The sequence below is a fragment of the Vipera ursinii genome (assembly GCF_947247035.1).
Source record: "Vipera ursinii genome assembly, chromosome: 5".
NCBI lineage: Eukaryota > Metazoa > Chordata > Lepidosauria > Squamata > Viperidae > Vipera > Vipera ursinii.
The window spans coordinates 49,005,047-49,019,763 of NC_139518.1; the positions used below are offsets into that span (position 1 = coordinate 49,005,047).

Consider the following 14,717-nt stretch of genomic DNA (forward strand, 5'->3'; position numbering starts at 1 on the left):
CGAATGCTAAAAGGCAAGCGCTGGGGGGCGGGTGGGGGGGGGCGGGAATAAGGGATTAGGACTAGGAGGCGGTGGGACTCTCTCCAAGGAAGGCTGCACCCTCACACAAACGTGGGGCTAAAGCCCCTAGTTCTCAAAACGGTTTGCTTCCGAGTAAACGCGGTGGCACTGCCTACCTGCCCGCCCGCCCAGGTTGGGAAGAGACGCTCCACGGGAATCAGCCATTCTTTCTACGGCTGCCCTTACAACTTCCCATGTCTAGAACGGAGCTGCCTGCTATCGATCCGTCGGAGTGACTTCCGATCCCATGGGAATAGATTAGTGCCAGTCGCGCGGCTGTGCCCTCTTCCCCCTCCTCCCCGCTGTCAGGGCTCACCCTTTGCACACGCACCGATCTCCGCCCGTTACTCCAATGGCTTCTGCCGAGATTTGTCAACGGTGCGGAGGAAGTACAGGCGACCCTTTTCCTAGCTGTTGGAAAATCCCCGAGAGAAACAGGGAGGGGGGGGGGGAAGACCTTTCGCTCGGCAGAGGCATTGGCTTCCTCACTTCCTATTCCACCGCCAGGCAAGCGAGGAGAAAATCCCCGGCGGTGGTTCTCCTATAGGCTTCTCTCGTCGTCTGCTGCTGTTGTTTTCCTGCCCACGCGCGCCAGTGTAGTTCCCTTACACTCGCCCTGTTAGCAGCGAGGCAGCCGCTCGGGCGCGCACACACCGCCGGATTCCGCTGAAAGTGCAGCGTGGTTGGTGAATTGCTGGGTGTATTTCATCCGTCGCGTTTGGCTCGGGAGCAGCAGCTCCTCCCCTCGGTGGTGCTATCCTCTTACTTGATCAAATCCTCGAACGTGAACAGTTTCACTGAAAAGCACGTTTTTCTTAAAAAAAAAGAAAGAAAGAAAGAAAAGAAAGAAAAGGGAAAGAGAAAAATCCATCAACAGGGAAAAGAACAGAATCCAACTACAGGACTTTTTGTTTTTGTTCTGTTTTTCTTTTTTCTTTTTTTTTTTAAATCCAAAATCCCCTGCCCCCCCCCCTCCCCCCAGAAATCCTTACTCCTCAATCTCAGAGGCTGAGAAAAAGGTGGAAGAAGCAAGCCTTGGCTGCAAAATAATAACAGTCCGCTGGCCGCTGCGCTCCCTCACTTCCTCCCGCTTAGAAAGGACCCCCCCCGCCTCTCATCATACATACCCAACTCTCTGCAAGGCATGGAGAGAGGGGCTGGCTGGCCCTCCGGCTGCTGCGTCGCTTGGATCGCCTCGGCATGGCTTTTATTTGGGTCGTTTGCCGGGGCTGAGATAACTTGCAGATCTTGTTTCCAGTCGTCTTTGTCGCCCACCTCTTTTCGGGTTAAGCTGCCGCAGCTGCCGTCACCGCTGGAGGTTCCTCGGGGAGTGAAACTCGGGCCAGGCGGCGGCGAAGATGGGGAAGCCCTCCAGGAGAATCCCCATGCAGGATGGGGTGCAGCGGGCGAGGAAGAAAAAGGAGAGGCGGCGGCGGAGGAGGAGAAGGAAGGCGAAGCGCCGGGAGCGCCCCGAAAGGATCGCGATCCGGCGGGGGCGCAAGGCTCAGCACCCGCGACGCCCGAGGAAGCAACCGGCGGACCCCCGAAGGAAACCGAGAGGGCGCGCCGGAGCCCCGATCTCGCCGGCTCCGACCGACTGGGGACTACTAAGGCGAAGGGCAGGGGAAGCTCCCGGGCTTCCGTCTGGCTAGAGATGCAACAGATGCCCGGAGGAGTGTCTGTGGGCGAAACGCCGGGCGGCAGCCCCAGAGCACGGAGGAGCAGCGAGGACTGGCAGCCCTTCGGGTCGGACCGACGCGGAGCAGAAGGAGGGGGCTGGGACGCCTCCTGGCCAGACGGCCAGAGAGCCCGAACTCACGGCAGAGGCTCCAAAGAGGAAGGGCGGCTGGGCAAAGTGCGCGGGGGCGGAGGCGAAGAGTTGAAACTGTCCAGCACGACCTTTGCCCTGAACGGAGACTCGGCCCACAACCAGGCGATGGTGCACTGGTCCGGCTACAACAGCAGTGTAAGTCCACGAGCCGGCCCGGGGTGGGGGGGAGGCGAGAGGGGCGAAGGGTGGGGAGCGGTGTGTGTGTGTGTGTCCTCTGTAAATCCGGCAGACCTTCACCGGTGGCTTCTCGGTTACTCCAAGGTGCAAAAGTTTCTGGTTGCGTCGGACGCCGTGCTGGTTGGCGAGAGAAGCTCGCGCGAGTGTCTCCATATTTGGCCAAGGGGCCACACGGAGCACTTGCTCTATTTATCAGCACCACGGAGAGGGAAGTCGTGGCTCTTTTTATCCGTGGTTAGTAAGGATGACTGGGGGCCGCTGGAGGAAAGTTAGATCAGGCGGCGTATTTTAGCAGTGTTGTGTGTTTTTTTTCCCCTCTTTGCTTTTTATTTTAAACTACTACTGCATTCGGAAGAGAATTGTGCTTGTTGCTTGACTTACAATGCAGTCACACCGTTGGTTTCTCTGTCTTATTTCCCCGTTTGTAATGGCGCGGGAGGGGGAGGTAGGAGGCTTCAGTGGCACTGCGCTGGAAAATGAGTAATGAGGAGTGGGAGCCATAGAGAAGGACGGTGGCCTTCACTGTTGTTCACAACCTGGCATTTGATTTATTAAGAATTGATACACCCCCTTTCTCCTTTCCATATAAGGAATGAAGCAAACACTATGGAAGGTTGCTTTCAAACTAATTGGTGGGAATCAACTTTTCCTTATCTGCAAAAATAATACATTCCTACATTTATAAATGCATAAACATATACAAATCCCACTGATGATTCTAGTAATTATTCATACATACTATCAAACATAGATACATTGTATATTGAGTAGAATATCTCTACAATTTCCTATAGTTTATGTATTAAGAATCATTTTCTGTTTTTCTTCTCATAAACTCAGTTTTATCAAAAGGTGGCGCCCTTGAAATCTGGTTTGAGTAGCTGCACTGGAGGATAGAGCAATATTACATGCCATGCATTTGCTGGATAGAGCAATGAAAGGGACATTGTTATCTTAGAAACACAACTAGCTTGAGTCTGGGTGTATAATCCTTATAGGACAACCATAAGAAGAATGTTCAATTTTCTCTTAACTTATGTAAAAATGTTATGGTCAGTTCTGCTATAAAATTTTGGCAGTGGATAGAATTTTGTTAGACTTGGACGCAACCTGTTGGACACAATGTGCTCATTATTTTATTGTTGCATCTATTGTATCAGCAGTAGAACAAATCTGGATTTGAAAATTCTATATCCACCTATAGATCCATATTCCCTATTCCCGGGTTGCTAATTGGTCATTTGTGGTCCCAGGTTTGAGTCTGCATTTCTGTGTGATCAGAAACAACAACACTTTTACTAGTGTCTACTTATTTTCAGAAAATGCTATCTTCAGCTTAACATTTTTTTTAGCAAATGCAGAGTTGGATGTATGCTCTTCTACAGGGCCCTGTTGTAGATGCCACTTTTAGTAAATATAAAATCATTATTATGTCTTGAAAAAGTGTCATGTCTACTGTTATGTACTGGGCTCTTGTGAAACACCATGTGGGCTGCTGGAGCAGCTAACGGCTCTCCAGCAACCCAGACTACAAGTCTCCTGTGCTGCAATTGGCTATCTCCAGGTGGCAATGGTTGATTCAAACCTATTGGCTGCCACCTAGGGGCTAGAGTATATATTGCGGCTAGTTGCAGACAATTCCCCAGTACAGTTCCAGCACGAAATAAACAATGAGTTATCCTGTACTCTGTTCCACATCTTCATTCCTGCACCAAAGAACCCGCTATTTAACAATGGCGACGAAGGTGGGATCCTGCTTCACCGAATAAAGAGCTGAAGTCTTCGAGGGACAGGCAGCACATGCTGGAGGGAAGAGGCATTTCCCCCCCTCTCAAGGTCAGCTAGCAACTACGTTAGCAACCTCATGCTCAGTGGACTCATTCCCTGAGCCTGAAGCAGGATCCGGAAGAATGCAGGAACCAGCAAGAAAGAATGCTGAAGGTTGGCAAACTGTGAGAATTTGACATGAAACACCCGGAGGAATGGCCATCATATCTATCGCAAGTAGAAAACTACCTCAGAGCCAATCAGATCACGGAAGAAGGACTGAAGGCCGCAACGCTACTCTGCGTGTGTGGCCCAGCTACCTTTGATTTAGCTGAGAACCTTTTCGTGCTGACACCAATCAATGTGGTCTCTTACGCAGATCTCAAAAAGAGGCTAACTGGGCACTTCCAGCCCAAGATGTCTGAGATGGCTTGGTGGTTCAAGTTCGACCAAAGAGTGCAGTTTCCTGGGGAATCAGCGTCGGAGTTCATAGTGGGCCTAAGGCAGGCCGCACGCCTATGCAAATTTTCAAATTTAGAAGAGCGACTACGAGACCAGCTCGTCTGTGGCCTACGGGACAGAACACTTTAGCAGACACTATTTGCTAGGCCAAATTTAACGTTTTCTGAAGCACAAGATGAGGTGATGGCCGGCGAAGCTGCCGGGGGTACCGTTCAAACTGTACAGCCTGCCAAATTGACAAAGTTCAAAGAAATGGTCCACCATGAGGATGCCAAATGCACTGAAGAACTCTCCGAGGAAGAGGAACCTGAAATCAACCGACTCCAAAAGCAACCCAACGCGCCACACTGCAACAGCCAGCCACAACAGGACAATTACAAGGCAGTTCTCTTACCAAGATGTAAAGGGTGCTGCGGCAACCATTTTCGCGCCAACTACAGATTTCATTCAGCCACGTGTAGAGCTTGCGGAAGAACAGGCCACATTGCGGTGGTTTGCAGAGCCCGCTAGAGAGACCGGCCACCCAAACACCAGTCGGAAGAACTGACTAGGAGAGGTACTGGAGCCCAGGGTCCAGTTAGTGTGGGATTTTTCAGAAGCCGTAGAAGCGTATGCTGCATCGGGGCTCAACGCCCCCTCAAACCCAAACTTAAGGTCATGGTAGAGCTACAAGGAGTTCCATGTAAGATGGAATTGGACTTTGGCTCTGCAGTCATTGGACTTGATTGGTTTGATGCCTTAGGTATTCAGATTACTGGCATAAACTGGACACAAACTGCAGACCTTGCATCAGTGTGCGAGGAATAGGCGGATGTTTTTGATTCAACCCTTGGAACATACACAGGCCCACCTATCTCTTTTAAGCTTGATCCCAACATAGTTCCAATCAGAGTTAAGCCTCGTAGGGTTCTTTGCCTTAAAACATAAAATTGATTCAGAAATTGATAAGCTTGTAGAACAGGGTGTGTTACAGCCTGTTGATGGTGGAGAGTGGGAAACTCCTATAGTCACCCCACTTAAAGCCAACGGGGAAATTTGCATTTGTGCTGACTATAAATGCACACTAAATAAAGCCCTCAAGCAGCATACTTACCCGGTCCCAGTGGTCAACCATATTTTAGCCTCCTTGCAAGGGGGTACTATTTTTGCTAAACTTGATTTAGCACAGGCCTATCAGCAATTGTTGGTTGATGAGGCCACAGCTGCAGCTCAAACAATTGTGACTCACAGGGTGGTTTTCCAAGTTAAACGCTTACAGTTTGGAGTCAGTGTTGCACCTGGCATTTTTCAGGGAATCATGGAGCGTACACTCAAGGGTATTCAGGGCGTCTGCCCCTATTTTGATGATGTTTTTATTGCAGGGGAATCCCCAGAAGTGTTGGCCAGTTGGCTTAGGGCTATTTTGCAGAGGCTTCCCAAAGCAGGCCTCAAATTAAAAAAGAACAAGTGTAGTATTGGGGTTTCTTCAACAGAATTCCTGGGTTTCTGAATTGATGCTAACGGCATTCACCCCACTGATTCTAAAGTGAGGGCCATTAAAATGGCTCCTAGGCCCAAATCAAAAGGAGAGCTGCAAGCATTCTTGGGTCTCCTAAACTTCTATCACGCATTTCTACCTCATCAGGCTGCAATAGCAGAGCCCCTCCACAGGCTTCTTGATAAGAAAGCTCCATGGAAATGGACTAACTTACATGAAAAAAGTTTCCAGGAATTAAAAGCACTATTGTCAGAAAAATCCACTGTACAGTAACTCACTACAAAGAGTCTAAACCTGTATGTCTTGCATGTGATGCATCTCCCTATGGGGTGGGGGTAGTTTTAAGTCACATAGAAAAAAAATGGGAAACAGGTTTGTATAGCATTTTAAAATGTATTAAATAGTATCATCCTCAGTATAAAGTTAAGTGCTTCTCAGTGGTTGTAGTTGGATTGTATGGTATAGGAAATCAAAATGAAGCAATGTAGTTTAGTACATTGCAGTAGCATTCCGATCTTTTTGATATTTGAAGTGGAAATATCTGATAACAAAGAAGCTGCATTTCATAGATGAAATGGGTTATTTTGGTGTTTGCATGAAAGAAAAACCAAGTGAGCCATTAATAAATAAATTATATCCATCTACGATTTCAATAAGGAGAGGCTGAGAATTTGGGTATTTTTTCCCCTTATTCCTGGGAGAAAGCATAGCATCATGTTTAGGATTGATTGGCTATATTTTTTGAAAAGCTAGGCTGCATTTCCCAGTTTGCTCAGTCTGACTGAAAAAGGCAAAGTTATAAGGAGAAAGAAAGAAAGAAAAATACTCCCCGATGAAGCCTGGCTCCTTTTTCTTGTCTGCTGCAGCCTTTCCTCTCCCCTGTTTGAGAAGTGGGAGGAGGTCAGCCAGTTGGTTTAAAGAAGCATAGCAAGATGGTGATTTAACTCAGATTAGATCGCAAAACCATTGTATGCTTTAACACAAGATTTTATTACTGTCTGCAGTTGGGAACTATTTCCTGAACGCTTTGAAGATGCAAAACATCAGGACGATGGAATACAAAGATGGAATACAAAGAAGTGTCTCTTCACACTACTGGTTATGTCATGCTGTCTGGAGCAGCCCAATTTTCACTACTGAATATACTGATGTGATACACACTATGGGCAGTAGAATGTACCCAAACCTCCTTTCTGTTTCTAAAAGTTTGGCTCATTAGTGCTTGGCTTTTGGCAGTCTTCTCTCTGGAACAAAGATACTGTGTCTGTGTGTGTCTGTTTGTGTCTGCGTTTGTGCATTAGAAATGTTAATAAAAAGTATGTCTGTATGGAATTTAGAAAGTAGGGTCAACAAATCCGTAAGATTTTAAAAAGCAGATAAAAGACAATGAAAAACAGATTTATTTGTTAGACAATTTATTTTGAAAACAAATTAGAAGACGTTTACAAATTAACCTGGGAAGGTACAAGAGGACAAATGATACTGCTTATGAATATATAAATATTTTGTATCAGTAAGATAGCTCTAGTTAAATCAGTTAATTCACTGGCATCCCACTTTCTTTGTCTACACATTCATCTGCAATAGCATGGGACAATGGAATTGAAATCTGGCTTGCTTCCATTTCTCACCTATGAAATTTTGGCAATATTAATATACAATCCACAAAAAAAATCTTGTGTGGGATGTATCCATGCATCCCTTCTAAATGATATGCACTTCTGTACAGAAGAATCTACAGATTAACTCTCCCAGTTTTGTGTTGTATTTTTAACTCCCATCATTCCCAGCCAGCCTTTGATCAAATTGGAATTATAGAAGTTGGTCCATCATATCTGGAAAGCTATAAGAAAAAGTAGGGTGGATCAGTTTCTAGGTGTATCTCTCTCTCTCTCTCTCTCTCTCTCTCTCTCTCTCTCTCTCTCTCTCTCTCTCTCTCTCTCTCTCTCTCTCTGTGTGTGTGTGTGTATACATGCTATCTTCTGAAACATTAATATCACTAAGATATTGTTTTTTTGCTATTTAAGCAGAACATTAGTATAAAGAGATTTTCATTTACTATTTTTGTATCCCTCTCCTTATTTCAAGTTTGTTTTTTGCTTTCTTCTTCTTTTGGACTAGCCTCTCTTGTTCATCAACTTTCCATTTTGTCTTTAAGAGTTGCTCACATTGTAAAGCCTTTTCATCTCCTTTCAGTGGCATTCTTCTATTCTTTTATCAAATTTGTACCAACTCTACAACAAGTACCTAGGCTCATCTAGCTATCTACAGTATAAGCTGACCTGTCCTAGTGTTCAGATCCAAGTTATCATCATATTCAGATCCCATCTAACAATCTATAGTTGGGTTTTGTATGATTTCTTGTGACCACAGACATTAAAACTCCAACTCCCAGTCTAGTCTCCTGCTTCCGCTGCATCCTGTTCCTGGGTCCTTCCTTTGAGACAGAACAGGTGCTACACACTGCTTTCTTACTAGCTTATGAATCTCTGGTTTGACATTATTAAAAAAACAATGATGTGGAATGCAAGTCAATCCAAAATCAGCATAATGTGATTTGCTTGAAGCAGGACAAAGAGAATGTTATGGAAAGAGGTTCTTAATTATAAATTAGGAAAGGGAGAAATAAGATGTTGTCATGTGAACCTAGAACATTGAATTGAATTAATATTGGGGTAATTAATTACAATATGTTGTGTAACCTGTGCCCTTAGCTTTTCTAAGGTTTTGAAATCAGATATCTGTCTATACTTTGCTGACTGAAGGAAAAAAGAGAAGGCTTTGGATACGCTCATCGATTTTTGGTGTATTCATTCATTTATAAAATTTATATGCCCCTCATCTCTCAGTGCAGTCCTTACACTTTGCTTATTTAGGTTATTCCATTGTGCAACCCCATGAATTCCTCTGATGAAATACTAGATTAGGACTGAACAGAGAGGAAAACAAGGTTTTGTTAGAAGTTGCATGGCATCAGAACACAGGACAAGAAGCAATGGATGAAAACTAATCAAGGATAGAAGCAACTTAGAACTAAGGAGAAATTTCCTGACAGTGAACACAATAAACCAATGGAACTGCTTCCCTACAGAAATTGTGGCTGCTCCATCACTGGAAGCTTTTAAAAAGAGACTGGGGCAGCCATTTGTCTGAAATGGTATATGGTCTCCTGCTTGAGCAGGGGTTTGGACTGGAAGACCTCCAAGTTTATCTGTTATTATTCTGTTATTAATATAAAAGTTGAGAAAGCAAGATGCAATTAAAATCAGAGTGTGGTAAGAAATTCAATGTATAAATTAGATCAAACAGGCAGATGGAATATCATTTTTAAGGTAGTGTTCGGGGTTCATTACTTGTTTGAGTGATTAAGCTGGGATGTGCAAATCTTTGGACCAAAGTGGCTGAGACCATTAAAATGTTTGTTTTGAATTAATATCCAAATATTCAATATTAATATTTGAGTCAATGTTAAAAAATTATGTCGGTGCATACTGTATAATATGATTTTCTCCCATTTATAAAACTATACTGTGGCAACTTTCGGAGTATCTCCTCTCATATAAAAAGGGAAGTGAGGAAGGTCAAATGAAAGCAAAACTAGCAGTAAGATGAGCCCAAATCGAAGTTTTAAACGGAACATATCTGTGTCTACATTCTGGCAATATTGATGCTTCCATTTGAAAGATAGTGGGCATATATTTAATTTGTTGGTTGACAAAGCATCACGTCTCATTTCAAAGTCACTTATGAGAGCATTCTCAAAACTGGGAGTACTATAAAATAAAATAAATAAACCAAGGCAATAAAATGTATAAAATCATTAAACATCAGGGGAAGTGTGAGCAAAAAAATACAATTTAAACAGCTGGTCCACATACAAAGTAGGTTACAAAATACAAACAGTCATACCCTGACATAGAAAGGAGCAATAGTAAAAAATACTAATTTTTGCTCCATAATAACCTGGGTTAGTAGTAGATAGATCTATTGGTCCTGTAAAGGAGGAGGCAGTAACCTGATCCTGAGTGGCTTACGATTTTGTGCAGTAATAAAATAGGAATAATTTAATAACAATTTCTTAAAATTGTATGCTACCTCATGGAAAAATAACTACTCACTTTGGGACCCACAGAACCAGCATATTGTGTGCTTGACACCATGATTCCTCATTCTTTTTAGTGATAACCTCAGACATACCGTATGTAGAACATATTACTGTAATTCAACCCTTTGTTTATCAATGCATGTATTGCCATGGTAATTTTTTTCTGTCCATGAAGGAGAGGAGATAAAATTGTTTTCTGTGATATATATGAATAAATGAAATAATTTTGCATTAGGGTTTTGATACTATGTTCTACATGTTTATGCTACACATAAACTTTGTTTCAAAAAGGAAATGTGAAAGGAATAGAGGAATGGAAGTCATCCAGTAGAATGGGAATGGGACCTTTACACACTCTGCAATTTTACATGTTGCAAAGCTGCAAGTGGGAAAGCAATGATATATATTTCCAGACTTGGTAGCAGGGATATTACAGAAAAATATATTTGTAAAAGGATCCTGAATTCCTGTACATTGAAACAGGTCTTTTATAGAATGCCAAGGTATTCATGAACAGGGAAGGGAGGCTGAAGCTCTAGCAGGCGTAGATGTTTTCTTTGTCATCTTTTCACAGGAAGAGTTGCTAACTGGTCTACATTTCACTGTGGAATGTGGTCACGCAAATCATTGGAAGCAGCTGAGGACTATAAAACTATATATGCCACTATTTACTTGTTTTACAAAGGAAGATATGATTGTTTAGAATTAGAGTATGTCAAAGAAGTTGGGGCCAACCTATTCTCCAAAGCACCTGAAGGCAGGACAAGAAGCAATGGGTGGAAAGTAATCAAGGAGAGAACCGACCTAGAACTAAGGAGAAATTTCCTGAGAGTTAGAACAATTAATCAGTGGAAAGACTTGCCACCAGAAGTTGTGGGTGCTCCAACACTGGAGGTTTTAAAGAAGACATTGGACAACCAACCATTTGTCTGAAATTATATAAATTATATAAATTATATAAGGTCCCTTCCAACTCAGAAGACCTCCAAGGTCCCTTAAAACTCAGTTATTCTTTTATTTTGTTATGCTGTCAGCAGTATAGAGTGAGGGCTATAGGAACTGGATTCTAATCCACTGAAAGCTGCCAAGTAAGGAAATCCTTGTATAAAGTATATTTAGGATCATTTTTGTTGCCCTCATGTTATGGAATGTTCTTCCAAATGAAATTTATCAAACCTTAATGTAGGCAGCTGTCAATTCCTCCCTTTTATTTAATATTTTCTGTATGACATCATTTTCCAAGGATTAATTTAAATTGTTCTTTGATAGTACGTTAGCACTGGCTATTGTTTGATATATTTCATCTCAGTGAAGATTCTCAGTTATCCCAGTAGAGTTGTCTGAAACTTGAGTCATGGCAACTGGACTTTTTGTGTTGGTTTGAAATGTTCTACTGCTTATCTAAGTAGTTTTTTTCATTCTGAGCAGGTTGGTTAGGGGGACCTCATATATGTCCTCCAGGGAGGTTTCACACGTATACACACACATTATTTTTAATGATATGATGTTTGCTTAGTAGAATATTTATGAGGTGATTTTAGAGTAAACCACACAACAGAGTTCTTTTGTGGATAAACATAAGCACTAAGTGAAATAAATTACTGTACATTATAGTTTACCATTATATATGACCCACTCTATCCTATAAACTGTTAAGGTCCCATAATATCTTGGCTTCTTATTGAAAGTCTACATACATGTACTTACTTACTTACTTACTTACACTAATATTTACACTTATCTCCAGAATAGGACAAATTGGGACTGCTTAGAGAAGATCCTTTGCTGTGTTTCAGAAAATGCATCAATTTCTATTTTTGTGTGTTGTGTAAAAAGTTGAGTCCTCATGGCTTTACCTCTCTGTGGTTAAGATTGTTTTTCTATTCTTTGTGCTAATTGCATACTGTAAGTATTATATACAATACAATTATTCAGGAAAATAAGTAATTATATACATGCATCTGGAGGGCTTCTGAGAAACCCAAATAGTAATTAATTGTTCTTTGTTCATGTTTGTTTGATACTTTTTGCTCAGAGAATAGAAGCATATCTTGATTAAACAGAGGAGAATAGAAAGCTTTTGCTGAATAAAATGATGAAGAACCATACTCCTTTTTTTCTTGTTTTCCCCCCTGTAATAGTTATTAAAAATGTGGATGGCCATGTTTGGATGGGATTGCTAAATTGCTAAAGTATAAATTGTCAATCAGATGCTGTTATATATAGCTCACTTCAGCAAATTGCAGGTTGGGTGTCTTATGGGGCTATAATGTATGACAGGTGTTTTTTAATTAAGGCCCCTAACAACGCAAGATGTGGCAGGGGAAAATATTTATAATTATTTTTAATACATAGATCTGCTGAGAGAAGCTCTTTTAGCCGAGATGGAATGTGGAGACTTTTTTTGTTTCCACCATCCATGGTTGTGGGTGGGGGGGGGGAGAAGGGGAATTGTACTGCAGGAAAACAGTTTTATGCATATGTACATGAAAGTAAACCCTACTTTTATGGAGCTTACAATTAGGAAAGTAAGTAAAGAATTGTAGGCCAAGGGTGTTTGTTGAGGATTTTCTTCTATGATGTTAATTAGAAAAATATTTCTCAGGATTAATAGCTTGGCAGCTGGAATTAGATACAGGGATTATGCAAGTACTGTTGCATAGAACACTGGTTCCTGTGTGCTATCATTGCATGGATTCTGCTCACATTGATTGCTTATCTATTTAATTAACAATGGTTTGTTTATTAAGCTAAACTGGCCAGACTTGCACTGCGTAACACGTGAATGCAGTGATACCACACTGATTGGATTTATGCAAAATATTATACAATAATGTGGCTTGCTGATTTTGATTTAACAGAACATGTGAATATGGCTGTCTAAGATTATTTCCATTCCTGATTAACAGGCTGGGAGTTCTGACAGCTGCAGCTTCAGTACACCTAGAAGGCAGCAGGTATGAGAAGACTTATCTATAGGATTAATCTTGTCCTAGATTCCACATGGGTTTTTGTGTGTATATTACATAACCTACTACTTTAGAGAGGAAGTCTATTTTTGTAGAGAGCCCCAATGACCGCTCCCATTGCTTGCCCCATTGTTACATGTAGAATGGAGATCCAATTGATTCTAAAGTGAGTTAGGACTTCTGCCTATTATTGCATAAACTTCCATTGGGAAAGATACTCAACCTCTAACAATCTGAGTCTAATTATAACAATAAACATAATTGGCCTTCTGAGATTCTCCATCAAATTTGTTGGCTTTAAAACATAAGAATATAACAGGGCTTTGCTGACTTGGGCCCAGGGTCCATCTAATCCAGCATTCTTTTTTCACAGAGGCCAACTACTGCAAGTGCACAAGGAAGTCCACCAATGTTCCAGCAGAGGAATCCCATAACTTCCGTGAATGGATTTAAGCCTTTTTTTGAAGCCAACATTCAAAGACGTTTCTAATATGTCTCATAAGACGTGCTCACTTAGCAGTGGCAGTAGCACTGCTGTTGGAAAGAAAACAGCAGCAAACAAATTTAAGGAGTTGCATTCTGATGGGTTCCTTTGGGATTCAGCTGCAATGGGGAAAGCTGAAGACTAAAGGCTGTACAAGGAAAGAAAGGACACTCACATGCGCATCTCTTGGTTAACTCTTATACATTCATGAGTGCCAAACTCTACTCATGGGAATTTCACTGAAAATCTTCTCTCTTTTGAAAAAATTTCCAATACTAAATTCTATTTTCTCAAACTGACTGAGAGCTGATAGGAAAAAAAAATTAGGGGAGTTTCATTGTTTAGCTCTATAGGGACTGTAGTTCTTCTTGGATATCTGGAAGATTGAAACTGGGTCATAGGCACTTTATACAAAGAGCTAGTAAAAAGTAAGAAATTCTCACTACAATTCAGCTTATTTGTAAATTCCTCTGATATGCCCAACTCTCACTTCTCTATAAAAATGTGAAACATGCTATTAAACACAGCCATTTTTGCTCATTTGAGAAATTTTATTCCTCACTCCACATACTATCCATCTTAAAATTTCTCTTTTCATGCTCCTGTCTTTAGTAAACATCTATGTAACCACATACATATTTGCTCTAGTTTTTTAGCATTTATGTATAATATTCTATTTTTATTCAATTTTCTATGTCAGGCATTACTGCCTTGGTCCTTGATAGATTAATTTCATCTGTCCTCTTTGTTACATCATGCCATCTAGCATTTGGTACAAGTCATTTCACTTTTCAGCTACCTAGCTGGGATTATCTGCATCCAATAGTGCATTTATTTTAATGGTTGCAATCAAGCATCATTAAAAGAATTATGTATAACTGTGTCTACTCATATTTGATAATCAAGGCATCAAAAGTCCTTCTTTTACTCCCTGCTCAATATTTTTAACTATTCACTAAGTATTGAATTTATCCTCCCATCATATAGCTTTACTTCTATCATATAGTACTTATATGTTCAGCAACCACATGCATAGTAAACCTTCTACATTTACTTTATCAAGTGCTTTCTCTGAATCAACACATTTTCTTTGTCACGTTCGTAAATTTCATATAAGGAAATTTCCACGTATAAGAGCCATGGTGGTGCAGTGGTTAAAATGTAGTATCGCAGACTAACTCACTGCTCACTCCAGGAGTTCGATTCTGAGCAGCTCAAGGTTGACTCAGCCTTCCATTCTTCCGAGGTCAGTAAAATGAGGACCCAGATTGTTGGGGGCAATATGCTGACTCTGTAAACTGCTTAGAGAGGGCTGCAAAGTTTAAGTGCTATTGCTATTTCTTGCTAAAGGATAAAAAGGATAAGTTTTATTAAATATGTTTTTT

The 14,717-nt window shown here is 41.6% G+C and overlaps 1 protein-coding gene across 1 annotated transcript in view; it reads left to right on the forward strand.

Annotated features, from left to right (window-relative positions):
- Nucleotides 1-637: 637 nt before the first annotated feature.
- The window catches only part of LOC310640779 (VPS10 domain-containing receptor SorCS3-like), a gene marked incomplete at its 3' end in the record, with an annotated part of 510,250 nt that continues 496,170 nt past the window's right edge, over nt 638-14,717 (forward strand). Inside the window, exon 1 of the mRNA XM_083363297.1 lies at nt 638-2,026. Within this exon, the coding sequence (XP_083219423.1) occupies nt 1,205-2,026 (822 nt within the window). The 5' untranslated portion in view covers nt 638-1,204. The remainder of the gene's footprint in view (nt 2,027-14,717) is intronic.